Source organism: Lagopus muta, chromosome 6, assembly GCF_023343835.1.
Source record: "Lagopus muta isolate bLagMut1 chromosome 6, bLagMut1 primary, whole genome shotgun sequence".
In the NCBI taxonomy this organism is placed as follows: domain Eukaryota; kingdom Metazoa; phylum Chordata; class Aves; order Galliformes; family Phasianidae; genus Lagopus; species Lagopus muta.
In genome coordinates this window covers 25683199-25709292 of record NC_064438.1, presented here as the reverse complement: position 1 = coordinate 25709292, position 26094 = coordinate 25683199, and the positions used below count along the sequence as shown (strand labels likewise).

The 26094-nt window shown below is 40.9% G+C and overlaps 1 protein-coding gene across 3 annotated transcripts in view; it reads left to right on the top strand.

Moving 5' to 3' along the window:
* Window positions 1–26094, top strand: part of CDAN1 (codanin 1) — a 30311-nt gene that overhangs the window by 3487 nt on the left and 730 nt on the right. The window contains exons 3-29 of one of the 3 annotated variants that reach the window (XM_048947429.1): window positions 734–949; window positions 3154–3344; window positions 3771–3890; window positions 4585–4663; window positions 5048–5168; window positions 6176–6285; window positions 6877–6966; window positions 8000–8075; window positions 9062–9270; window positions 9999–10113; window positions 10915–11058; window positions 11711–11877; window positions 12450–12531; window positions 13219–13308; window positions 14385–14439; window positions 15400–15533; window positions 16208–16311; window positions 17749–17898; window positions 18346–18409; window positions 18894–18972; window positions 19972–20129; window positions 20269–20376; window positions 20767–20830; window positions 21918–22120; window positions 22836–22943; window positions 23497–25645; window positions 25751–25899. In XM_048947429.1, coding sequence (XP_048803386.1) covers window positions 734–949; window positions 3154–3344; window positions 3771–3890; window positions 4585–4663; window positions 5048–5168; window positions 6176–6285; window positions 6877–6966; window positions 8000–8075; window positions 9062–9270; window positions 9999–10113; window positions 10915–11058; window positions 11711–11877; window positions 12450–12531; window positions 13219–13308; window positions 14385–14439; window positions 15400–15533; window positions 16208–16311; window positions 17749–17898; window positions 18346–18409; window positions 18894–18972; window positions 19972–20129; window positions 20269–20376; window positions 20767–20830; window positions 21918–22120; window positions 22836–22943; window positions 23497–23622 — 3163 coding nt within the window. In that variant the 3' untranslated portion in view covers window positions 23623–25645; window positions 25751–25899. Of the gene's footprint in view, window positions 1–733; window positions 950–3153; window positions 3345–3770; window positions 3891–4584; window positions 4664–5047; window positions 5169–6175; window positions 6286–6876; window positions 6967–7999; window positions 8076–9061; window positions 9271–9998; window positions 10114–10914; window positions 11059–11710; window positions 11878–12449; window positions 12532–13218; window positions 13309–14384; window positions 14440–15399; window positions 15534–16207; window positions 16312–17748; window positions 17899–18345; window positions 18410–18893; window positions 18973–19971; window positions 20130–20268; window positions 20377–20766; window positions 20831–21917; window positions 22121–22835; window positions 22944–23496; window positions 25900–26094 lie in introns of all 3 variants that reach the window. The other 2 variants (XM_048947430.1, XM_048947428.1) reach the window with 2 other exon arrangements.

The following is a 26094-nucleotide window of genomic DNA, read 5'->3' as shown; positions in this document are numbered from 1 at the left end:
CTCATATTCACTTTGGTCTTCAGCAGGCCCTTCTCTCCCTGCTGAGACTACTTTTGCTTTGGGGCAGCTGTTTGTCTTGTGATTGCCTCACTACTCTTTTTGATTTTTTTCACTCTTCAAAACTTTTATTAGCAAGTATAATGCTTTCATGTCAGGCTGTTTACTCTGTAAGCCAGACACTGGCCTCTGAAGGGATCACTTTCTAGTTGGACAATTAAATTTCCAGCACAAAATTGATAATCTCTGTGTTTGCTGGGGAGTGCCTCTTACAGAGCCTCTTCCTGAAGGTCCAGTCTAGGTAGCGTAAGCGGGAAGAATGGGCTCCCCTGAACTTTAAGGATAACACATTACTGGGATATAGTGGTAGCTTGTTTATTTCTGGTTGTGTTAGAAACTGCTGGTGAATCGGTTTCATGCGAAAATAATTCACCTGATGTCCTTCTAAACCAGAGTTGTTTGGAGGAGCTGCTTGGCAGTCTTTGTCACTGTTCTGTGCACTGTTAATAATTACATGTGTTGGCAGCAAGGGGCAGCAGTCTGTTTTTTGCCATCCATAGCTCCTTGAGTACTGACAGTATCTACAGATAAAGTTTAGAAGTTCACAGTGCTGGCTTGATATCTGTTTTATTTTAGCATTAGGTTCTTTTGGAAGAGTTTAATGTGTATCAGTCTTGAGATTTAATTTCTTCTGTTGTTTTGGTGATTTCAATGAAATCCCTTCTCACTCCTTCAGCAAAAGCAAGCCATCAAGGCGAATCAACCCAACTCCTGTGAGTGCTGAACGCCCTCTTTCAAAGCCAAAGATGTGCTTCACTTCAACGCCTGTCAGCCAGTCTCCAGCTGCTCGATTTTCAGCGGGGTCAAGCTCTGAGGCCTTTACCACTGTACAAGAGGGAAGCCCGACTTGTAGCAGCCTTCAAGAGGAAAGGGAGATGCTGAAGAAAGAACGGTACAGTTTGAACAGGGTGTTGAAGGGCTTGTATTGATTCTTAGTTCTCTTGACTGAAGATGGTATTGATAGGAGAGTGGAAATGACCAGAAAAGTATCTAAAACAGATGCTGATAACCTTAAACTTTAATTTGTCTAAAACCAAGCATGACTGCTGTCAGACCAGTATGTTAATGCACTTAGCTCATGCTTGTCATTTTAAAGGTGTACTAACTCTGGAATGGCAACCTTCATTTTATCTTCAGGAATCTTTACTGCTTTCTTACTGTTGCCTTTTCATGGGTTTGCATGTGTGGTTGTCTCCTGTCCAGCTTTTTGTAGATTGTAGAGGTGAAATGTGTTGGTTTGAGTGCATGTAATCAGGTGTATCTGAAGACATCATCTGTCACAGAAGGTATTGTCGAGTTTGAAAAAAAAAAAAGAGTTAACAGTGCAAATGTGGGGAAAATGTTAATGGAATTTAGGCAAACTGACACAGGCTTGTGGTCAGAGAAACGGGATACGGGTAGCAGGAAATTCAATTTTAAGAAGTTTTAAAGTTGCTACCACAAATATCTGACTAAAACTGTGTGTGCTGGGAGATGAGGTGAATTCCAGCTTCTAATTTTGTCTGCTGCTCGGATACTAAGTGACTTTTCTCCATCTGTAAAATGATATCACTGTTAGTCTGTGATGGTTGGTGCTCTGGGAAAAAAGCAAAGCATGGTAATATATAATTGCTGACACAACTGCTAGTGTTCTTTGTAGCTTTTGTTTTTGGGGAAACTCCTTGGGACACGAGTGGAATTCTTTCCATGGCAGACTTGCAGTTCACTTCAGTGGGACCAGAATAGGCTGGAACAGACTCACTATGTTCTCACAAATTCCCTTTTGTACAGGGCCTGTACCAGAACTGGTCAGGATTCAGACCTACCTTTGTGCTCTTCAGTGGAGCATGTATTCCAGTCTGAATTCCACCTGCAGTGTTCCAGTAATCTGTATAAACTAAAGTAGGTGAAATAGCAGTATGTGGGCTGGATTGGACCCATGAGGTGATCTCATCTAACCCACAACAGAATGGATAGTGCTTGGGGCTAGGAGCTGCTGCTGTGTTCTCAGTAGTGGTGGGAAGTGAGCAGTAAAGCTAAGACAGTCTCCAGCCAACTGGGTTTCTTTTTTGAGCAATGGCTCAAGGGGAGAAATTCATGCTGAGGTAGATGACAACGCTGAGGTAGAAATGAAGTTGTGTGTAACTGTGTTTTTGGAGGCTTGCTGTGGTAGGTTTAAGAAGTGCTTAGCATGAAGTAGTCTTCTTCAGTTCTAATTCATCAAGTGCTTATGTTCATTGCAAGATGGATGTTAGTAAATAACCTTTCTGCTTCCATTTTGAGACTGATTTGTTTTTCACTGCTGCAGTTTGAGGTTAGGCCAGCAAAAAAGTTCTTGGCTGTGATGAAAAATGTTTGTCTTCCCCATAGCCTTTCAAGTTACTTTTAAAGATTTTACTCTTGAGACAATTTGGACATAAGTGGATGTAATGTTCACGGTGTGGATGTTTCGTTGGGATGTTAAATGGTCATTTTATATTGCTGTTAATGGCTTTTCTCTTGCTTCTCATGTGTCTTATGTATGCTCCCGCATTTTGGGTGACCTCAGGCTTTTTTTAAGCAATACCTTTGTATTTAACTGAGTAATTGTTATTGATTCAGAATCCAGCAATTTAAGTAAGCAGTTTGTCTCTTCTGTTGCTCAACTTGTCGATACAGGATTTCATCAGTTGTTGCATTGCCTTTGCACGTACTCATATTGATTCTTCTCAGGGCATTATTTACTTGTAAATATAGCTGGGAGTCTGGAGATGAACCTTATTTTCACAGACTTTGCAGTGTCTAGCTGTCAGAAATTACACGGAGAATATTATTTTTTTGAGGACAGGTTCAATATTTTTAACAAATACCGATTTAGATGAAAAGAGACAATGAAAAGCAGCCAAAGTGACAGGCTGCATCATCAGAGTAGGAATTTGAATTGTGTTATTTGAATTGTGAATAAAGTGTTTCTTTAGCACTGCCATGCTAAAAGCTGCATTAGACAGTGTAAATGATGTGGTTAGTTACTGCAGGACTTCCTTCATGCTGTGCTGGAAGGGAAAGGTCTCTCTTCTGGTCACATGGTTGCTGTGTGTCATTTAAGCCACACAGTATGTTGCTGCTCTTGAATTTCAGATGCAAGTTGCTGCACCAGACATCTTCTGCAGGGATATCTCCTGATCCTGGGACTCCTACTAAGCCCACTTACACTCGCAGTGCTAGCCTTCCTGCTGAAAGCCATCTGGTGACCTGCGCAGATCCTGCAAAGGTTTCCTGCAAGAAGCAGTTGGAGTGTCTGGCACAGCTCTACTCATCGTGTATAGCAGGTGAAGACTTGAGATGCGAGACTGACCCTTCTGTGAGCCTTGAGCTCATATGTGCACTGTGAGGGGAAGGCAGATAGCAAGTAGAAATTCTGGCGTGGTTGCTGTGTATAAATAACTGCTAAAAGAATAAGCTATACCAACTCAGTTATTAAAATAAATAGATTTTACATGAAAATTTTGGGAAGTAAAATGATGTGGTACTCTGACCTGTAGGAGGCTGCAGTTGCGTGTCCTATCTGATAAGGTAAATTTGAGCAACCAGACCCTTCCCTCACACATCTTTCCTTGTTGATATATGCTGTGGCTGTGTGTGGGGAGGAAGTTCCTTACAGACTTTGCCTTAGAGCAGTTGTCTGTCTTTTTACCTTCATTAAAACAGGTTAAAACACAGTATTCATCTCTAGTATCACATGTCTTCTCTTCCAGAAAACCTGGTACCAAATATTTTCCTGGAGGTTTTTTTTGTTCTGCAACTTCTAACATCTAAAGGAACTTCTGCTTCAGAGGAAGAAGAAAGTGACCTTGAAGTCAATGAAGGAAGTAAAGGTAAGCAGTAGAATTGAGTGGAAAGAATGTCCTTCCTGCGAATGATGATAAAGTGATGTAGGTAAGTTGCCTGTAGCCTGAACAGTTAATATCCAATGCCATAAAAAACACAGTGGGACTCATCTGCGATACTGACAAAAATCATGTGTGTATGGGAGGTATTACTTCAACACGGGTCACAAATGTGGGCGTGTAGGGGCTGTTAATATAGATGAATTTTGGCAAATCCATACTTACTCTTGATACAGTCAGTAGTTTGATATAGGTATGAAAAGCAGAGAGTGGCTTTAAGATGAAAACTTCAGAAAACTTTATTTATTTAACCTTTGTTTTACTTCTCAGTGTTTCTTAGTGCTGAGCTTAGGAACACAACGTGATCGTCATCATTAGCTGATCAGCGCTTGCAGTTGGTCTGCTTGTTGTTTGGCTCTGCTTATTGTTAGCCAAAAAGCTGAGAAGGAATATTTTCTTTCCCACAGAGCATCAAACAGTTTAGTTGCCGTTAGTATCAGAAAGATGGGGATTTATCAGGTGCCAGGGAATAGGAACTTCTGGAAATTCAGTACCAATCTGGAAGATCATTTGATTTTTTGGATATGGCAGTTCCTTCTTTCCTCCAGAGCATATTATTGATTGCTTAGCTTATAAATTGTGATAGGTATTGTTGTCACATGTTTCTTTTATTTCCCATTAGATGCATCAGGGAGGCAGCACTTCCGAAGTGTGCACAATTGCGTGTACTTCGCTGTTCAGGTCTTGGATTATCAATATGAGTGAGTTGAGATGGTTTGTTTGGGTTTTTTTATTTCCTCTGCTTGTGTTTGAGATAAAGCAAGCGTGCTTGGATCTTAGAGCTTTACTAATTCCAGGTTTGGAGATTAACTTTCCCTCAAAACACCCTCAAATTTGGCTTAAATTTGGATGGCTGTGAATTTTCCTTGCGCTGGCCTCTGTGTGCAAGAGATGGGAAGTCATGAGATGAGTGCAATAAGAAAAAATGTCCCTGCAGATGTCAGTGAGATTTGATCCAGGGTGACTGGGACTTAGAACTCCTTACTTGGTGGCTTCTTAAGGATGATGTAAACGTTTCTTTGGGTCTGATCATGTTGTCGTTTGTGTCTGTATGTCTGTGGGTTTTATGGATGTTGTCTTGGCAGAATTATTTCCCATTTAGAAAAGGGGACACTGAAGTTCTTGGCAGAAAATGAACGGATTGCAGCTTTTTCTCCCACCCTGCATGAGAGGCTCAAACAGGCGTATGAAAGCAGCACTGCCAAGGTAAATATTGGCGGACCTCAACTGAATGCTCTCTTACACCTCTGCGGTGATGAAGTTTTATTTATATTGGCCTTAATGCTAACTCTCGTTCCTTCTACAGTGGGTCTCTTTGTCATGTCGTCTTTGGGAAGTGTCTGAAAGTTGGTTTTTGTGTTTTTTTTTTTCCTCATTGAGTGATTGAATTACATAATCTCATCACTGCTAGTTGTGAATCACTGCTGGCTGTCCTGATGTTGTGGACCTTAGCTTGTGGTTAAACAGAGCCAAGTTTTGCTTTTGAGATTTGTATCTAATCAACATTAATCCCAGAAAAATAGCCACCTAGTTGCAATATCATAATGTAGTTGGGAAGAAGTGAATTTCTTTCATAGTTACAGGCTTCTTTGAAGCAAACAAAGCTTGCAGTCTGGAAAAAATGAGTTTCCTGGTCGGATCATCTGAGTCAGGGAGTTGAAGCTTGATGCTAGGAATCTATTTTCTATTTAGTTTCGTGCATCCCATTGCATTTGCTAAAGAAGGTACAGTGACTAGAGCACATCAAAAACTGATCAGTTTAGCTAAAGTTATAGATAAGGTTTTCTGTTATTTGAAGGCATATACTTTTAAAGTAGGAGACAGAATACAGAAATTGTACAGAGGCTTCTGTCCTCCTGCACTCTCAGAAGCCTTGTGTTGAAGATACACTTTGGCTGTTTGCAGATCATTCTTTCCACACTGTATGAATACTAATTGCAGTCTGTTGATTGCAGTAAGAAAAAGAAGTTGCTTTCGTATAGAGATAAGAAGCTTGCATTCATAATGAGTGATTCTGCCTGTGGAGTAATGTAGATTTTGCAGCCGTTGGGGTTTACCAGCAGGTAGCAACTGGGAAATGACTAGAGTCTGAACAACTCAATTAGTGATTCTTGTTTTCATCGTCACCTCTCTCCACTGCTTATTCTGGGTGTCAGTTTGTTGGATAAATTACACTTGCGCTTGCCTAATTGTTGCTTTTATGTTTTCAACAGGTGTCTCTGCTGCTGCCATGCTCTGTGCAATCTGTTTCTTTCCAGCCAGAAACTGACAATCGTTCTAACTTTCCCAGTGACAGAGCATTTCACATATTTAAGAAACAAAGGTAAGATTCTTTTACTATTACTGTATGGCTCACAAGGTATTATCTGCCCATAGTTGTGAACAAAAGAAGTCAAGAATATCCCATTCATGCTACATACTGTAGATTTTCACTCTAATTAAGAAAAGTCTTTGTCCATCTTGACTGTAGGAGCTAAATGTTTCACGTCTTTAGTGAAGAATAGCCTAATTCTTCAGGAGTTTTTGAGGCTTCTGGTAAATGCCAGTACATTGTGCTACCGTATATGTAGATTGCTTCTGAATATATATCTGGTATGCTTTGTATTCTTCCTCCCACCTCCCTCCATGCTTGCAGCAACAGAGGGGAGAATGGCAAGTTGTCTTGGTCCTTTTTTCCTCCTCATAGGTATTATTTTGTGTGGCTTATTTTTTCCCTCTTCTCAGTCTTCAGTACGTCTGATAAATGGGTGCTTTGATCGTTCTGTCTGAGCTTGGGCAGAAGTATAAGAACGTGTAGATGCTTGAATTACTTAAATCTAAGGTAGAGTCTCACTGAGTAGTTTAGAAGCAATTAAATGCTTAGTTGTTGCTACTTCAAATGTAGAAGAGTAGAAATTCCTTTAATATTTCACAGGGATATCTTTTATGAACTGCTGCGTGAGTGGGAGGATAACCATGAAAAACCTGGTTGGGACTTTGAAAGAGTTCTGGGCAGCAAAATCAGGTAGGAGTCTTCTGTAACCCCATCTAGAACTGAAATTTAGCTTTCGTGTAGCTAAATTCCTGGTGCAACATACCAGACTCAGCAGCCTAATTTCTATGTTCTTCCTAATGGTCTGACTGTAAAGGGCTGTGCTTCTTGGCAGGTAGCATCTGTGCAAAGTTGCTTCTATATTCTATGTAAAATTTTCAACTATCCTCTTAAAGAAACAAGGTGTAAGTGGTGGTGGCCTAAGATGATGAGTCTTGTGTAACTCTTACCCTGTTCCCAGTCATGGAAAGAGTTACTCTCACAACCAGTACGTTGTGGTTTGAGTGCATTTTTCTGCATAGTTCATATTTCCAGTGCCCCACTTGTTTAAGCATGTATGTATTATATGTACAGAAACTTTTATCTCTTGTAAGTATTTCAGCAGGTTCTGGTGTCTTGGCTCTGAAAACAAGACTAGTTTGTCTCTTCATGTGGAAAGCAAATGGCTTTATTTATTTACTGTGTAATCAGTATCAAAATACAATGTATATATAAAGAAACCATTGTGTTTCTGAAAGCAGTTGCCTTGTGGGTTTCTGTGTTAATCTTAACCACCAGCCTACTGAAGTTACATGGACCAAAGCAAGGCTGAGGTTTAAGTGAGGAATGTTCATCCCCTTTGGGCATCAGAACTACTGCTGTTTTCTTACTTGCATCTATGTGAGCTCTCAGCTCTCTGCACAGGAGGAAATGGAAGATGAATGTATGCTTCTTCTTCCTAAATAAAGATACTATTGCAGGAAAAGAAGAGAGTCTTTTTGTCTCTAAAGCTGTGTTTGCTCTGTAGACACTAAGGAAGAATCCAGGGAGAATTTTTGTTTCTGTGATCAGCAAATGGGGCTTGCAACCTGGTTGCAAAGAGGCTCCTTTTTTTCCATGGCCTTTGAAAACTGAAGATCACTTTCTTAAAAGCTGTTAGTTTGTGATTTTGGTGTAATTTGAAGTTAAAATACTATTTTTGTACCACAAAGATCTAGTCAGCATTTTGTGAGGTTTTCCTTCACAGGGCCATGATGGCTCACCTGTCTGCAACCTGCAACCACAGCCATTTTGCCAGGCTCTTTCAGAAGCAGCTCACCCAGGTACGTTCCTCAGTTCTTTTTCTTTTTTTTTTTTCTCCTCGTGAAGATATGTGTCAAATGTGATTTGGTCCTTCCTCAGCCTGAGAAATAAGCTATTGTGCAAATTTGAGACTTTCCTTTTGAAACTTTTTCTTTTTTGGGGCAGCCCACTCTTCAGGAAGAGAATTTCCTGCATTTTCTGGAAATGTAGATCAGTGATGAGTTACTGATCCTTATCCAGTTGTAAGGCACAGCGAGCATGTCATGAGTTGTGAGAACTTATTCTTCATGGTTATTTACCCTTGACACTCTAGTTTTAGAACAATTGATTTTTAGAAATGATAACAATACGTTTTGATGTGTATGAAATGAAGAGGTTCCAGTTCCATTCCTTAGCAACATTATTATGCTAACTTTAGAGAGTCTCACATTCTTCTGTGTAACAGCCAAACAGGCTCTATTTGCTGTTGTATTTGCAGGAATTTTTGACCAGTAGCTGAAGGAATGAAAAAAGAAAGGATGCTCCTGATTGGAGTATAAGTTCTTGCTGTATTCCCTCTGTAAGTGGCAGGCTTATTGATAGGTAATAATATCCTTTTGGGTGACCAGAATAGGCACAAAAAAACCCCACTCACATTACATGAAAGATGTGAGCTATTGAATTCCTCGTGTCCAATCTGAATTTGCGTCAGTGTTCTGTCAGGTAAAGACTGTGCAAGTGATGGAGGTTTCTCCACATGCAAATGTTGGCTGTTAGATGTGTCTGAGTTAGTTGTGTGTTTTCCATCTGTCAGAATCTCTAGGCTATTTATGGCCAGGGTGGGTAGTGTGTCTTACATGAGGTAAAGAGATTTTTCTGTGTGTGCTGGCTGAAAAGACCATGCTTGAATTCCTTCTAAGACAAAATCTCATGAAGAAGGAAGAGTGCATAGGGGAAGAGACAAAATGAAACGATGTTTGATTATGAGTTTTCTACTTACTTTTTTTTTTTTCCCTCTCTCTTAAAGATGTGTAAAGATCCTATTGGTGGTGGTGTGAGCTGGGGAGACACTCCAGACCAGGATGTCCTTAATATGCTGGGTCCTGATAATCTGAGCCGTCTGAAGAGGTTGCAGGAAAGATTTGTTGTTCCTCAGAGCATCAGGGGACCTTGCCCACCTCCTTCATTCCCAGGGTGCCAGCAGTTCTTCAGGGACTTCATCCTCAGCGCAGGAAGGTCAGCTGGTTACTATTTCCACAGTGAAGCATGGGGTGTGTGGGGAAAACTGTGTTGCTGTTGCAGCAGGGGTGTTCAGAGGCCTTGGGGCACAGTGTAACCTAGGTAGAGCATATCAGCAATATTCTAAGGCTGCGTATCACCTCACTTAATGTCCTTGGCCAGTGAGCACATTAACAGACAGGTTTTTTGGGGGGGCATGGAGTGCATTTCTGCACTACATTAGGCTGGATGGTGTAATCACTGAACCAGAACATCTTGTCACAAGCTACTTGCATTTCCCAGTGCCAAGAAGTGCAGGCATGTACAGCAAGGGCACCAGCCTGTCCAAACATTTCTTGCAGTAGTGTAAGGAGCAAAGGAGATAGAGGATGGAAGCCAGTTTCTTGGTTTTCTTGAATGAGTTTTTCCCAGTCCAGAGCATAGATGAGTTGCCATATCTGACAGATTTGAATGTAAGTTCATTTTCTTCTTCCTGCTTAGACAGGTCCATATTATCATCCTTTTGCTGGTGCTTACTAAACAGTGTCTGCTTCAAAGAGTTTAAGAGTGGAAAAGGGAGTCAGCCAGCACTAGTTTTATCACTTGGTTCGTTTTCTGTCAATTGCTTTGTTTGTCATTTAATGCTTGATATAATTGAGAGATCAGTTTTAAATTTTGTGGCGTGTTAGTTGAGGTTGTACTGCTATTTGCAGCCCAATCTGACTCATCATCATCTTTTGCTGAAGTTACCAGTTCAATCAGCACCTGGTCGATAGCCTGTGCCTGAAGATACTTGAGCTAGATGGCCTTACTCTGGTGGAGCATGAGCACAGTGATGGGGAAACAGATATGGATGAACAGGTAAGGCTGTGTTTTGCACATACATCTGGCTGGAGTTTCCCTGAACTGAACCTGTACTGAAAGGTTTTTGGTTGCAAGTTGTTTTAAGTTTCTACGAGTGAATTTATGGGACAAGGGTTTCTTTCTTCTGTTTTGTCATAACTCTGTAATTTGTACAGTGTCCAATTCCTGCCTATTTACTCGTGTTTTAGAATGTCTTATAGAACTGTCTTAAGAGATGAGATGTGCTAGTTTGAAAAGTGATCTCCTGTGGAGGGGCCTCTTTTTATATTGTTAGCACCTTGTGTTAGATCTGTTTCATCATTGAAACAACTGAGTTTAGTTGTTGCATTCAGTTCCCATAGCTCCTTTATTATTGCTATTCCATGCAGAAAAACGCAGTGAATTTGTGGTCAAGGCTATTCAGGTGTTCCTTTACTCACCTATACCTATCACAAGTACCATAGCTTTTAGACTGTTAGCAAAGTAGCAGCCAAAGATAGATGAAAACTTGCAGAGGAGTTGTGGTACAAAGGAGGCAGCAAAGGGTCAGTTCTCGTTGTCTCCAAAGTTGTTAACATGAATATATGACTGAGCAGCTTCTTGTTCTAGAAAGCTCTCAGTATCTTCTTATGGTAAGTGACGCAGTAGAGGCAGAACCGATTTAAAATGTGTGTGACAAATAAGCATTTTGGAAACATTTATGGAAAGCATTGATGAAGCTATGTGGCCCTTTTTACATGAATGAAATAGAGGTTTAGTGGGGGTAGTTGCTTTGCCAGCTCAGGGTGACGTTCCCCAGTTTGCTTTTATTCATTGCAGGATGAAAAGAAGCGTTTCACTGTGGTACTGCTAAGCTTGAGACTCCTTGCCAAGTTCCTGGGCTTTCTTGTATTCTTGCCATATCGCACTGTGGAACAACCAACTAGAGACCTGCAAGACACTGCAGTAGCATTGAGGAACCAAGTAAGAAACAAGAGCTTCAATCTAATGTGGCCTATTGCTTGATAGGCAGGCTTCCTAATCTAGTAAGGATATTACGAATAGTTACGCCTGTTCAAAGCAAGGGAGTGATTCCTGGGAAGGTGTTACGCTATTCTGTGCCCCATCACACATTCTGAAGCTGGAAGCAGAAGAAAAAATTATGTAACAGAAAAAGGGAGCAATGCATTGATGCTGAGGTATGAGGTGCTGTTATTTTTGCTAATCAGGGGCTGCTAGACTGATGAGTCTACCTTTATAGAGTCTGCCCTTATAGTGTAGAATCCAGCTACCATGAATGATTTGGTAGTTTTTCACTCGCTTCCTAGCAGTGTGATGTAAAGAACGCAAGAAGGTTTAACCCCTGTTAAACCTTGACTCCACCTGTATCCTGTCGTGCTTTTAGTGTTACAGCCTTGTATTTGAAAGTCCCAGCAGGACCTGTGGTTGCTGTCCCTCATAGCATATTTTTTGCTTCTCCTGGTGTGCAGATAAAAGTTGTCATTAGCCAAAAAAGTCTCCTTTTATTTGTACAGAAGAAATCTTAGAAAGAATAGTAATGATATAGAAAAATAATTTTCGTTAATTATTAAAAGATAACTTCAAGCTGTTGCTTTAACTTTTTTTGTTCATGAAGACTTTGCCTGTGCTGGACATATTGAAGCTTCTGAGACGATCCATTCGGAATCAGCGTTCTGTCCTCACTATTCCTTGGATTGTGGAGTTTCTTTCTCTTGTGGATCATATTGCTCCTTTCCTTGATTACTATAGGAAGGTATTTTGTCTTTTGCTGCAGGTATACAGGTAAGAGCCTGGGAAAATACATCAGTTCAAAAAGCTCTTTTGTGCATGGTTTTGTTTGAGAATACATGCTGGTGCTAGTTTGAATTTCTTGTAAAGGTATTTTTTTGTGTGCAAATCATGAGCATTCGTATCTTAGATAGCACTATAGAGGGAGGGTATTTTAAACAAAGAGAGAGAGATGCAATAAGTTCATGTTCATTGAGTAAACAAGATTCTTTTCTTCTCCACTCACCCATTCCACATCTGCAGCTGCAAGTTTTAAACCTTGAATTTAAACCTCAGACCTGCAGGGTGAGCAGAGCCTAATTAATGCTTGAGTTTTCTTTGTGATATACATGAGGAAAATTTCAAGCACGTTCTAGAGAGTTGCTTAACACTATTCAGCACATTATTCAAATGTGTATGTGCAAAAGAGTAGAATTTGCCCTCCATTTTGTAGGCAAACAAGTAGGGAATGTGTACATGATTACAAATAATATGATTAGAAACTGAGTAGTTTGAATGTTTTTCCTGAAAGTGAATTGCAGTAATGAAATCTAACACTGCCTTTTGTTGCTTTTTATGCATGGCAGGCTAATGGTCCTTTCTGAAGACAAAGAGATGAGTTTCCTGAACAAACTGCTGATCCTTGCAGTTCTGGGTTGGCTTTTTCAGGTAGTCTATTGTGTGCACACAGATTTTCCCCAAAGAAAAGGCAGACCACAGGACCCAATAAATACTCAATACTGAAATGAATTAAAACACTTGAGATTACTAGGTTCTTCTTGTGCTACTTTGGGGTTCAAACAATCCTCTGTGTTCTAATAGAGAGCAGTTGTCCTGTAGTCAAACTGTATGAAGTAACTTTTTTCCCCAGTATGAATTCTAATTGCTGCTGAGCACACTTGGTCCTTAAATCCACATCCTTGTAAGAATATTGGCAAATTCATGTTAGAACTTGGGGCACAAAGGTGGGGTGCTAACTGGTGTCCTCGAATGAATGGGGATTTTTTTGTTGGATCAAAAGATGGCATGTGATAAACTTTTAAAATTCTTCTGTGTCTTCAGGTGGAAGTAAGGTGATTTGTTAGCAGGAATTTGCTGAAAAGGTTAAAGATACCATAGGAGAGGTTAAGGAAGGTGGCATGCATATTAGTGATTAAATTAAATCTTCAATTTTACAGTGAAGTCTCCTTATGGCAGAGAGGATCCTTGTTATGTTTGTTTGTTGGTTTTTTGTTTTTTTTTTTTAATGGTTAAAAAACTACTGTGTTCTTTCAGTTCACAGTTTCACAGTTTCTTTTCAGAAATGGTGTAAGTTGACTGCTATTTGGGCTGTTCTGACTGGGGTTTCTGTTTCAGGTTCCATCGGTCCCTGAAGAATTGTTTTTTGCCACAGATGTCAGGCAGGAGGGATTGGTGATGGATATTGCGACATCTGCTCAGGCTTTGGTGAGTTAGTGCAGTAGCAGGCCCTCTGAATCCTTGGCTGAGGGTGGACCTACTGTGGCCTCAGGAGTTTCAGATTTTGTCAGGAACTTGGCATCAGTGCAGCTGCATTGAGTGAGACTATCTAGGCCAGTGTCATTCTCAGGTTTGTCCAAGTCACTAGTTTGCATTGCATTCTGGATTGCCAACTGTATGTGTTCAGAACGCGGTTTTGTCAGGCAAAGGGCATCTCAGCTGTGGCTCATAGAATGGATGCCATGTGGGAGGATCGTATAGTGTTCTCTGATTATCTCAGTACAAGGTGAGCTGATTAAATTGCAGTTCTTCCTTCAAGTAACTAATAGTAATTGTGAACTCAACAAAAATAGTACAATAGGTCTGTCAAAGCAAGATTACTATTTTTGGTGTCACATGTTGACCAGCTGCATGATAAAGAGTGAGTAAACTAAAAATAATTTGAGCAAGCAGAGAAGTATGTGTTCAGGTAACTCCCAGACATGCAGGAGAATAGATGGTATTCTGTGAAAAATCAGCAGTATGTTTTTGAAGACATATGTAAGTCTTGTCCAAATTAGAAACCTCTGTTTTGCATCATCTCTTTAGTGGCAGAGATGAGATGCAGAGGTAACTGAATATTTTGCAAATGAGTACACAACATGGCTGCCTATGCCCATGGGATCAGAAAAAGCTTTTCCTCCAGTGCCTCTGCCTGTACTGTGTCATACTGAGGTGGTGTTACTCCATAGTGTGGTGTTCTAGCAAGTCTGGCTGAAGACACCTGTGGAGGCTTACTGTGCAGCAGGTGTTCCTCGTTTATTCTGCTCTATGGTTAGGCTCCTGTTTTACAAATAGCAAGCTGTGGTTTTTTAACTATCAAAATGTAGTTGGGCTTTGACAGTGATCAGAAGAAAAGATTGAGATACACTTGGACTGCAAAGTACATAATTTTACTGTGAATTTGGAATCTAGCCGTTTCTGTTGTTTTCACAGAATAGCAGTTTTGAAACCTGCATGTGACCACGTGTATAAGATTTCTTTCTTGCTGTGTTCCTTCAGCTTTTCTTTTGTTCTCTCCCTAGGACTCTGTCCCCTTGGTGGATCAGCAGTTACTTTATACCTGCTGCCCCTACCTTGGTGAGTATTTTTTTTTTTTTGTCCTTTAAAGCATTCCTTAGTCCTGTGAGTCCTTGGATTATCTTTCTTTACCCCTCCTCACAGCTTTGGGTCTCAGCTGTGTGTAAGTGAACCTTGATTAAAAATCTGGAAACACCTGCAACTGAGAATAGTTATTTGGTAACTCTAGGGGAGGGAGGCTACACAGTCAGGGCAGTTGTACAGAGCTTGAATGCAGAGGAAAAGGAGAGCTCGTCCTTTACAAACTGAAAAGAAACACGATAATGAGTAAGTATACAACTTTTGCATCCTAGGTATAGGTGTTTGTACTGTGAGAAGTATCTTGAACTTTGGGTGTGTTTCTGTTATTAGGCAGAGGGGGAGAATCCTGATGAGCTCTGCTGCTTTATCAGGTCGTTGTCTCAGACATCTTTTTCTTGGAATAATTGATGGCGTCTTTATGTGTAGAGAACAGAATGCTAGATGGTGGGATGGTTCTCTGCTTCTTGGGACTTAGCTGCTAGGAAAACTGTGTGATAACCCTGGTATCCTGCATCATAAAAGCTAGAGGTTGAAGAGCTCTGAGCTTTTCCCCTGTGGTTTCCTTCTGACTCTGTTGTATTTCTTTTGTAATCTTTCTTGTCTTGTTGTCCTTGTAGATTTTGTTATGATTTCTGTTTACTGTGCTCAAAAGAGTTTCATAGAAATGGCTTCTTCTGATCTTTCTGAACAAGTCTGTACATGCCAGGGAATTTTCTGGGATCCTGTTTTGGCTTTGGAGCCTGCTTTACTCTGCCCTGCTAGTTACACAGGTGGAATGCTTCTCTGTTTCTGAAACTTCTCTTCTGAAACTTCAGCTTTCACAGAAGCTGAAAGAATTTGCTCTGGAAACAGGACTGACAGTGTAAATTTCTCCCTGAGTTTTTGGTTTGTTCCCTTGCTTATGGGATAATGACTGCTTTTGAATGTCTCTCTGTACAGGAGAGCTGCGGAAACTACTTGCCTCTTTTGTGGCTGGTAGTGGAGTAAAAAATGGTGGCTTTATAAGGAAAATCACTCCAACAGCTGCAGAGTCCTTGGCACCAAAGACTTCCATTACACAACGGAAACTGCAGGTAATCTGGAAGTCACAAGTGAAAGCAGAGTAGGAGGAATTCCCTGCATGGTAGTAGGATACACAGTAGTATCCCAATGTTAGGGAAAGAAAAGTATGGACCTAGACAGCAAGGGATGTTGTGTTTGACTGTCAGTCTTTAGTTTTCATTATTCTGGTTAAATCACGTGGCTGGAAAACCACATGGATGTTGAAATCTGGAGAAGTTTAATAAGCATTCTTAGAATAACTCTTCTTTAGCATAAAATGTTGGCACATCTCTCACCAACTGCTTTTAGTTAGGTTGTAGCCATGCTTTCTGTAGAGTGTAGGAGTGTGCAGAATTAATTACCAGGCATTTGGGTAGAGGATTCTTTGTTTCCAAAAACAAGCCCTGTGTGGTGACTTAACATTAGCAGCTGCCCTCAGAGCTTTCCCATTCTTCTCTTTACTGATCATTTGCTTTTGTAGCTTTGTAAACACTGATCATGAACTTTGAGTTAAGTGGTTAGGAGGAAATGAGGAATGGGTAGTTTACAGAGGCACCAAATATTGCTGGAGCAGAATACTCAAGTGTAGGCAAATTATGTGCCTTGTAGCACAGTTACGTATGGCAGTTCTGTCTGCTCCTGCGATGAGGAGAGGAGGATGTGGGTGGAGTGCTCTAATCAATTGTAGTGCTTTTCTTTTGAACAGGTAGAGCTGGAACAGGCCTTCTTCCACAACCAGCCTCCCTCTCTGCGGAGAACAGTTGAGTTTGTGGCAGAGAGAGTGGGATCAAACTGTGTTAAGCACATCAAGTAAGTGCTGGTGATCTGTTCTGTGATATAAGAAATAACATAGTACTAATGAGGCAAAGAGATGATCTTGAAAGTTGTGCGTGCAGAGGAGGAGGAATGGGGGAAAGAAAGCTTCCCTCAGAGCATGCTGTACAGCTGAACACCAAGGCTGTACTGGGTTATGACGTTATGTCCAGTGACATCAGATTTCCTTTGTGAGGAGGATTTGTGATGGGATGTAAAGAGGAGGACTGCATGACTGTGGAGCACTTGGAATGCGAACATGAAGTAGCATTTTGAGATTTAATATCTGTTTCATAGCATTCTTGCTAATTATGGAAAAATGTAGGTTGAAAGGAACTGGAAGCTGGGCATCATCTTGTCCAAATTCACACTCAAAGCAGGGCCACTTTTATAGTTAGGTCAGGTTGCTTGGCATCTTGTCCAATTGACGTGTGAAAGCCTCCAGGGCGGAGATTCAGCATTCTTAGCATCTTGTTTTAATGCATAATTTTACCAGTATTTGTGAAAAATCTTTCCTTATATTCTATCAGAATTTCCTTTGTTGCAGCTTGTGTATCTTGTCTTTAATACTTTTGCTGTACGTTTTCTGTAAGTCTTATTCTGTGTTCTCTATGACCCTTTCATCCCACTTCACCTGCTCTAAGCTAAATGAACCAGGCTCCCCCAGTCTCTCCTTGTAGGTTGTGTGCTCTAGCATCCTAGCTGTGTTAGTGGTCTCAAGTGCAGCATTACAGTGGTGAGGGGAACTGTAGCTTCCTCTTGAACTTGCTTGACTGCTCTCTTGGTAACCTGAGGCTAGTGAGAAGCCACTCTTCTTTGGTACAACCTGTCTGCTGGGAATGCTAGATCCTTTTCTGGAGAGTTGTCCTGGCTGGGAGATCTTGGCCCTTATATACAGTACAGAATCACTACCCCACTGTCAAACCATTTCTTCACCATGTCGAGGTCCTTCTGAGAGATAGCCCTGGCTCCTCATATGCTCTCATAAACTTGCTGAAGATTTACTCTGTCCAGTTGTCCAACTTAAAGACATTAAGCAGTATCAGTCTTTGAGGAGCAGTGGTTGTACTGTGCTGCTGGTGACATCTCTGCATTTCTGACCAGAACTCATTGAGATTGCAGAAGTATTGGTGCCAGAAAAGTTACCATGTAACCATTTATTTCTGTTAAAACTCCAACTTTTGACTCTGGAGTGTTAATACTATTCTGATATCTCTACTTGCTACTTTTTTCCTTACCTTTTTGGTATTAAAAACAACAACAACAACAAAGAAATTGTGTGATTAATACTGTTTTATTAGAGTAGCTAGTTGCATTTCTGCCTGAGAGAGAGAGGTATTCTGAAATGAGGGAACCAGCTGATTACAGTTAGCGTGCATTGTTCCTTTTATTGATTCCAGTATGTCTGAATTGTTTTATGTTGTGTTTTCACAGGGCGACATTGGTAGCAGAGCTGGTTCAAAGGGCTGAAGTCATGTTGCAGGATAAAGTGAAGGAGGAGGATGCTAATCATGATAAGCTGCTTGAAGAGGTGTGCGCTCATCTGTATGATGAAGGAGCCCAGGCACTTATCAAAGGCAGAGAGTAAGGAGGAGAAGTTATTTAAATCCGTGCCTTTCCTTCTCTTCTTATTGTGGAATCTGTAAGTCTAATCTGGCTTGGCCTGTCCTGCTCAGGTTCTGGTAATTACAGACCCTGACCTCTGCTCTTCTTAGGGCGACTGTCTGCTGTGCTTCCAGCCAGATAACGCCATATCTGTAGGAAGGAATAAAGGTTCTGTTTGTCCCTCTGCATCCAACTCCAAACTGGCATTTACTGCAGTTGTTGTATTGCCCTTCTTTGGAAAACTGAGTATTGCAGCTTGAGGGCTTGTAATTCTTTCCTATCTGGTCCTGTTGCCTTGGCTTATTTCTCTGTAGTCTTCCAACTAATTTTGACTGTAGGAGGGCATGTGAAAATTCCTGCAGTAATGAATATCTGCCTGTTGTCCAAGAACTTTCTGTGATACAGAGACATGTTATTTTCTTGCAGATTTTGCAAAAAGAAAGGTCCTGAGGCGGTAAGGGTCTTATTGCCCGAAGAAACATCTGCAGCAGTACGTATTTTCACAAAGACTTCTTATAGGCCTTGTCTCTGAGTCTGTTATCTTTTTTTCTCTTGCTGCTTCACTTACCCCTTAATAGCTTAGGACAACGGAATTTACTGATGTGCTGATGTAGAACCTGATAGCTAAGGAGAGTCACCCCTGTCAGGCTGTGCCTGGATATCACACTAAAGTGATGCTCTAGCCAATAGCTAACTGCTGTGACTAGAGTGGTAGGTAAATCACATACATCTTGCAAGGATAGCGCTTCTGATTTTAAAATCAACTTCGCAGATAGTTGATAATTTTTGTATGGAGTCAGTGGGGTTTGTTCTGTTGTTCAGAGTTAATGGTTTGTCTAGAAATCGTGATGTTCTATTTAAATATTGCATGTCCATATTAAACTGTATCTCTCTGGAGGTTTTTTTTTTCTGATTTTTTTCACTGACTGTTAGCGTTGTGGTAGTAAGCCTCCTATCACCTCCTCCCTGCGAAGGTTTTGAGCAGTGCAGAAGACATTGCAGTGGAGCTGGCTACTGAGAAGGCCTGTGGCTGGCTTTCTGCTAACATTGCAGGTGAGCTTCCTCACTGTGAACTTCTAGCCTGTATATTAAACTCTTTTTCTGAGATCAAGGGGTTGAAGTTTAATCTGGTGCTATGTGAAGTACTTAGGTGTAAGAGTGGAGGCAGGCAGGAAGCGTGTTCCCTTTTCCTTTTCTGGGAAGCATGCGGTTGCTCTGTCCCTCCTTCTTTAGTAATAAAGGGAGTGATTTCTAGCTCCATGAATCTTCTTCAGAGACTTTTCAGTCTTGGCCCTTGTGAGTGATTTTTAGTTATGGAGGCTGTTAGGATGGTAAGAATGAATGTTTCTGAAAATACTATGGCTGAGTTTGTCATAGCATTTCAAATGTAGGATACAGACAACTGTCAAGCCACCTTATGGTCTGTATATGTAGAGAACTTCTGAAAATTTCTGTACAGCAAACACATCTTCAACTGTGTATGTTTTCAGCAGGCTGAAGGCAACTGTAATCCTTTTAATCTGTAATAGTGCTCTGGCAGCTCTTCAGAGTCTCTCAAAATCTACTGTTTCAGGAGATGCTGCCAAGAATTTGGGGAAGACTATCCAGCACCATTTGCAGCAGCAGGAGATTAGTGTTTTGGATGCTGGTCAAAATTTATTTTGGTGCAAAACATAAATCTTTTGTGGGCACAGTGGTTGAACTGTCATGCTGATTCAGCTTTCTTCTTTGGTAATGAATGAGCCTCCTGGCTCAGCTACTTTGTTCATTACAGCTACTGAAACACTTTTGATGGAAAATGAAATGGGTTCCCAGTGGTATCTGGTAGTAATGGGCAGCTCCTTACTTGTGCCTCTGGCCATTAATATAGTGGGAGCTCAGAGTCAGGCGGGTATGAAACTGTGAAGTCCTTTCCTCACTCACAGCAGCTCTCAGAATGAGAGGCAGATATGGGTAGCATTTGGAAACAGGTTGTCTGCCTCCCTGGAAAGAAAAGTGGAAGTAGATGGGTTATTTTCTTTTTTTTTTTTTTTTTTCTTTTCTCCTTTGTAGCACTGATTAAAAGAGAAGTGAAGGCAACATTCAACAGAATGCTGAAAGTCCCAGGACTTCCCTTGCCCAATGAGGATCCTGTGGAGTTGAGAAGGGACTGCTCCCCGGGCTGTCTGCACCGTGCGCCATTTCCCTCTCAAATAATCAATGAGATTAAGGTACATGCTTCCTGTCTTTCCCTTACTCCCTTTCTACTTTTCACCTGTTTGAAAAGCACTCCTCTACATAGGGCCAATGATCTGTTCATGGAAAGTACAGAATATTAGCAGCTCAATCACTGTTGTCTTTTTCATCAAGGATGTGCTCTGCATTGCTGTGGGCCCACGGGATGAAGGGGAAGTGATTGATGTTGGCTGGCTGGAGTGCTTGCTGGGTCGACTGAGTCAGACGCTTCGGTGCAGAAAGGTAAAAGTTAAAAATCAGCAAAAGTGATAACAGTGAAAACATTGGACTACTTTGAGCCACCTTTGTGCCTGTTTGCCTTGTCTCACAGTTGAGTTCAGGCAGAGAACATCAAACTCAATTCAAGTTTGCAAAGTTGAAACAGCTGCATTGCGTTTGTTAGTCTCCAGATGTGCTCGTTAGTTGCAGCTTGCCTTTGTGGACTTCCTTGTCCTTCGGGATCTTGTCTTTCAGTCTTTGTTGGTCTCCTGATTGCAGCTCTGTGCTTCCTGCTGTAAACCGCCTCCTATTCTCTGATGCTTTTATCCCTTGATATTTTTATCCCTTGTGAAGTCCTGTTTTGTCCAGTTTGCAGTGTGGGGACAAAGATGCAACTCTTTCTCTGTTTTTCAGTTCATGTGTCCCACATCAGAACAGCAGCTGGCAAAGTGCACGGTTGAGTTGGCTTCTTTGCTGGGTAAGTCAGTCATGAAGAGCTGTTTAAGTCTTCTCTTGAATTCTTGGCTTCAGAGATTTTGTTATTTAGAGCTGCTGATCTTTGGTTCTCTTGGTACCATTGAGTCTGTTGGCTTTTTTTTGTTTTTGTTTTTGTTTTTTTTTTTTTGGTCAAATCTGGATGGTTTTTATTTCCTTACACCTTCTGTGGAGGTTACTAACTGTCCTTCATATCTGGTGCTCTTATTCACATCTTCATTGGTTTTCCTTTATTGAGATCTTTATTTAAATGTGCTGTATTTTTCTTCTCCTAAAAATGTTGTTGTGGTTTTTTTCCCACCTAGAAGCGAAAACCTTATTTCCTTCAATTATATTTTCATGGCTTTTTTTAAATTACTTTTCCCCCTGTTGCTCTAATCAGTTAAGCTATCACTTTTCTTAGTGTGAGCTTGCTGTCTGTATGCAGATGTTTTCTTCTTGAGCACACCATTTTTAGAAACTTTTTAAGGAGTTTTTACACAGTTCACTTCTTGGTCCATGTCTGAATATATCGAAATGTCATTTGAGGGGATAACAATGCAAATCTGACCATTTCCATTAGACTGTACCTAGGAAGACTTGATACTGTTCCCTCTGTGTATGTTTAGCTGCAGTTAAATACTGTAGGACTTTACTTTCACTTGTGTAAACTCTGCCTATAGTCAAAGCTATGTACAACTGTTTAATCTTTCCTAGATTTGAATGGTGTTTTCCTTTGTTACTCTTTTCTTTGGAATAGCACCTAGTTCCTATTTTATTAAATGTTAGGCTGACTGAACAGAAACTGAAATAATCACCTTTCAAAGTTTGGGACTATATGCCAACTAACTTCTTTATCTCAGAGAAATATAAATATATTCCCATATAATGTCTCTTAGTATAGTTTCAGAGCACACTTTTGCATGTTTCAGACTCTTCTCCCCTTATGTTCAGTGGTTTACGCTCAAGAGGTGTTTTTACTTTAGTGATTGCTTAGTTATCAGCTACACAAAATCTGCTGTTGGACTGAGCTGATGGCTGTAGAAAAAACACACAGGTGCAGAAGTTCATCTTCCTTCTGTTTCTTACAGTTTCAGGTCGTGTTCCTCTTAGTCTTGGGATCAAGCCCCCAGAGGAGAGCGCCGAGAGGCTCCGAGTAAAGAATAATCCCACATATGACCTTCTGAAACTGCTGCTTTCTGTCTGGAAGGAGGACTTTGGGACAACTGTTCCTGTGCAGCTGATGTTCAGCAGGAAGAACATTGGCTATCTTGCAGAAGTGAAGCAGCAAGAGGTAGGGTTTATTCGTCTCTGAGGAGTTGCCAGTTACCTGCTCTAGTGTGACACATACGCATGGAAGTTATCTCACTTGCAGAGTGAACTGACTGCTTGTGGGAGCTAGGCTGGTAGCATCAGGCTTCATTCACAGGGATAGAGAAAAAGAGGGCTGCACAGTGGTCGGTCTCCAGTATTTGCCTTTGGGGCTGTTGGGAAGGCACAGCTTAATTTGGGAGCAAGTGATGAAATGGCCACTCGGATCTAAGTGATTATTAGGACTGAACACAGTGACTGTGCAATTGGTCACCTCTGTGTCTTCTTTTAGCTTTCATTTTTTGTATACGTGTGGTGTTACCTTACAAGATCCTCAACTAGCAAAAGCTGAAACTGCCTTGCCTAGTTGCAGGCTGAAACCAGCTTAATTGGGAAGGATATGAATGTTTTTCAAGCTGTTTGGAACACACAGGAATTAAATACTCAGTATGTTTTGGAACTGAGAACTAGAGATGTTTAGTTTTGAAAATGTTATGGTAGAATACCGTGTATGAACTAAAGTAATTTTGCTTATTTGTTTTGGATGTTGCTCTTTGTTTTATCCTTTTGTTCATTTTATCCATGTTCTGATCCAGACAGGCAACTCAAGAACTATATTGAGATAAGGGAACAAACACAAATTGCACTTATTTTTGAGATGTTGATATCTCTTTTTTCTTTTCTTTTTTTCTCTGCAGTGGGATTTGTTCCATTTCATCCTTCATGGTCTTGTAGAATATGATCTAATGCGGACCAGTGAAATAGAGAGTTGCTTGCGTAGCCTTGAAGAGTTCCCTTGGCCCTCAGTAAGTAATTAGGTGTGTGTGTGTGTAAGTAACAAGTGAAGCAAAAAGTAAAGCTACAGAATAGTAAATCCTTGTAGTTCAGTTTCCTGTAGATGCAGTCGTTAACAGTGTCCTGTCTGCATTTCCTGCTTAATACAGCAAAGGGATTGTTTAACAATAACTTGTTACTGTAACTAATGCTTTGGTTGAAATCTGTACCTGACTGAATCCAGAATATCCCATGCAGTGGAATCATTGCCAAGAAAACTGTAACCCAAGTTGGAGACCAGCTCAGTTACCATCTTTTACTTCATCCTGTATGCATTTGCAGTGCCCTGGCTGAGAGTGACCTATTGGGAAGGGGCCTAGCTGAGCACTCACCTTCAGGCCTCTTTGCCTCCCACAACCAGAATGGGAGAGAAGCCAGAATATTCTAGAGAGGGGGCACAAAATACAGGGAAGGGCCTGAGACCTGTGCTGCAAAGTTGCTCTTATTTCACATGTGGTGATGCTTGCACGTTGGAGATTGATACTTGTTGATAAAGGTTCTCTGGTTTGTATTTGTCTGTTGCAGGACTTCTTAAAAGCTCTGGGCAGCATTTCCAGTTTATTTCTATCGGAACATCTTATGGAAGAGCCCAGGAGTAACCCCTGTGAGCTGACCAGACAATCTCTAGGTACCGTGACAGCACAAAGTTAGTGGAGATGGACTCTCTGAGGATAGAAATTACTAATGAAGATGCAGATGGAATTTTTAGTGTTTCTGAATGCACTGTGAGGTCCTTGCTGGGAAAATACTGCATGTAGGAGGTCTCTATGTGCAAAACCAGCACTGGTCTTTCTGTTTGTGGATGTGTTGCACTGGTGACTGCTGAAGGATTCATATCAGCAAATAGATCACCAAGTCAGAAGTTCTTTAAGCACCTTGATCATTGCTCAGAGCAGCTGTTTTTTCAGACTCATGAACACTTTTGTGTTTGTACAGTAACAGACTGTGGTCAAACCAGGAATCAAGTTGAATGGACAAGTCCCCCTCTGAAGCAGGGGGATTGCTTCCTGGTGACTGGCTCATCTCTGAACTTAATGTGGTTTCTTGCCAGGGGAGGGAAAAGGTAACCTGTTCTGCAAGATGAGCCCGTATTTATTTTTCACTGTGAGCTCAATTTCGAATATTTGATTTTAATGTTTTTAAGACTCATTTTAGAAGTTAAAACATATTAAATATATATACACCAGAAAATGTGTAACATTATTCTTAAAGGATGTAGATGATTAAGTTAAGTTTTCTTCCACCTCTTGATGGAAACAGACCTTGTTATTTCTTGGAATTTTTAATTGAAATAAGGGAGAAAATACTTGATTATATTTTTCACTGAAGGCAGATGGCAGTATTTTTATGACTCTTTTTATAGTATGTGAACATAAATGGTATGTAGCTGCTATTTCTTGTTTTTTATAATCCTTCTTGCCTTGAGTTTGAATTTTATCGGACAGGAAATACTCCAGCGAGTAAACTACAGACTAGAAGAACAGACAAGAAATTTAGCAGGGAAAAAAGCAGTGCCACCTTCTGGAGAGATGGTATGAAAGGAACCTTTTTTATGGAGGGCAGTGGGCACTTCCTGCTTTTCTGGATAGATCATAAAGCCAGGGTGCAAGTTCCCTTTCACCCAGCAGGGATCTTCTTCAGCAGGAGTTTGTGCTCGGGACTGCTGGGGGTTAGCAGAAAATTACCTGCTGGTTAGATGATTCGGGACAATTTTTCTTTTCAGAGGATTTTTTTTTCCCTTTTGTCTGGCAGTCTGCCATTAGTACAAGTTTGTCAGAAAGCAAATATTGTGTTAAGACCAATGTTTGGACTTGAAGCTGAGTATCTTGCTGATTAACTTACCTCTTCCTTGTATAAGGTGGAAAAAAGTAGCTTTCTCAGTTGAGGTGGAGGGGAAAAACACAACCAGGACTAACTAGGTAGAACTGTGGCATCAGTTGAAATGTGTGATACAGAGGGGAATGCCAGCATCTAAACTCCATTGAGGTTGATTGGGCATACACCATCTGTGTGCTTTTTTCTTTTTTCTTTTTCTTCTGTGTTTCTAGGGATTGTAAGACATGACTGAGTCAGGGGTTCCCTGAAAGTAGGTGTGCTGCGTGTCTGGTGAAAGCAGGGTAATGCAAATTGAAATAGCGAGTACTGTCTCTTGTTTCATACCTACTTCCTGAGGCTGAGCATTGTGTGATGTTTTGCTGCAGAGCTCAGTTGAAGTTGTTGTTTGTTATAATAAATATGATTAAATGTCCTGTTTTGTATCCAAGCTGGTGAAATACAGCCTCTTTGTACTGGGACAAAGTACAAAAAGGTGCCTTGCCACAAAGCATGATGCAGAAAACATATGGTAATATCTGTCCTGCACGCTGCTGTTTTGCTTGTGCTGCAGTACTGCATCTGTTACTTGACCGTGGGAGATAGAGGGAGAAGCTGGATAAAAAGGTGCTCAGTCTCTGGAACTGAATTTATTTGGGTATCTAAAACTATTTGTGTAGATACTGTGGCCACAGGTGTTTTTGTGAACTCAACCTAACTCAGTTATCCTTCTGTAATACAACATGCGTGGAGGTATTTATTTAAAAGGTGATCAAACCTGAAGATCAGTTTACTACTGCCAGAGAATGTAATTGTGCTCCATTGGGCAGAAGTCAGTCTGTTCTTCAGTGTTGTCCAGCAGGTAAGAAACACCTCTGCTTCTGTTTTCTTACATTGTCATGTCATTAATCTACATAGTTAATGGGTGTCTCATGTTACTTATGCTTGGTGACTTTGGGGAAGCCAGGCACCTGACTCTGCAGCCAAAGTTTGCAAGAAGGATACAGCACTCTGGGCAAGTAGGAGACCTAGGAGACCTACGCCTTCTATCACAAGCTAATCTTTTTGGCTTCATCCAGATAAGTGTTCACTGAGTAGAACAACGCGTCCTCCTGTGTAAGTACAGTTCCAGACAGCTATCTTAACTGGAGCAAATACCACAGGGCATTTCTTTTTCTTGTGTAGAAAATACATTTTATTGTGGATATGAAAATAGCAATCTTGATTAAGAGCAGAGATGTAACAGCAGGTGGTACAGATGCTTGGTCTGATCATCTACTGCTCAGCAGTAATTGACAGGAAGCTGGGTTT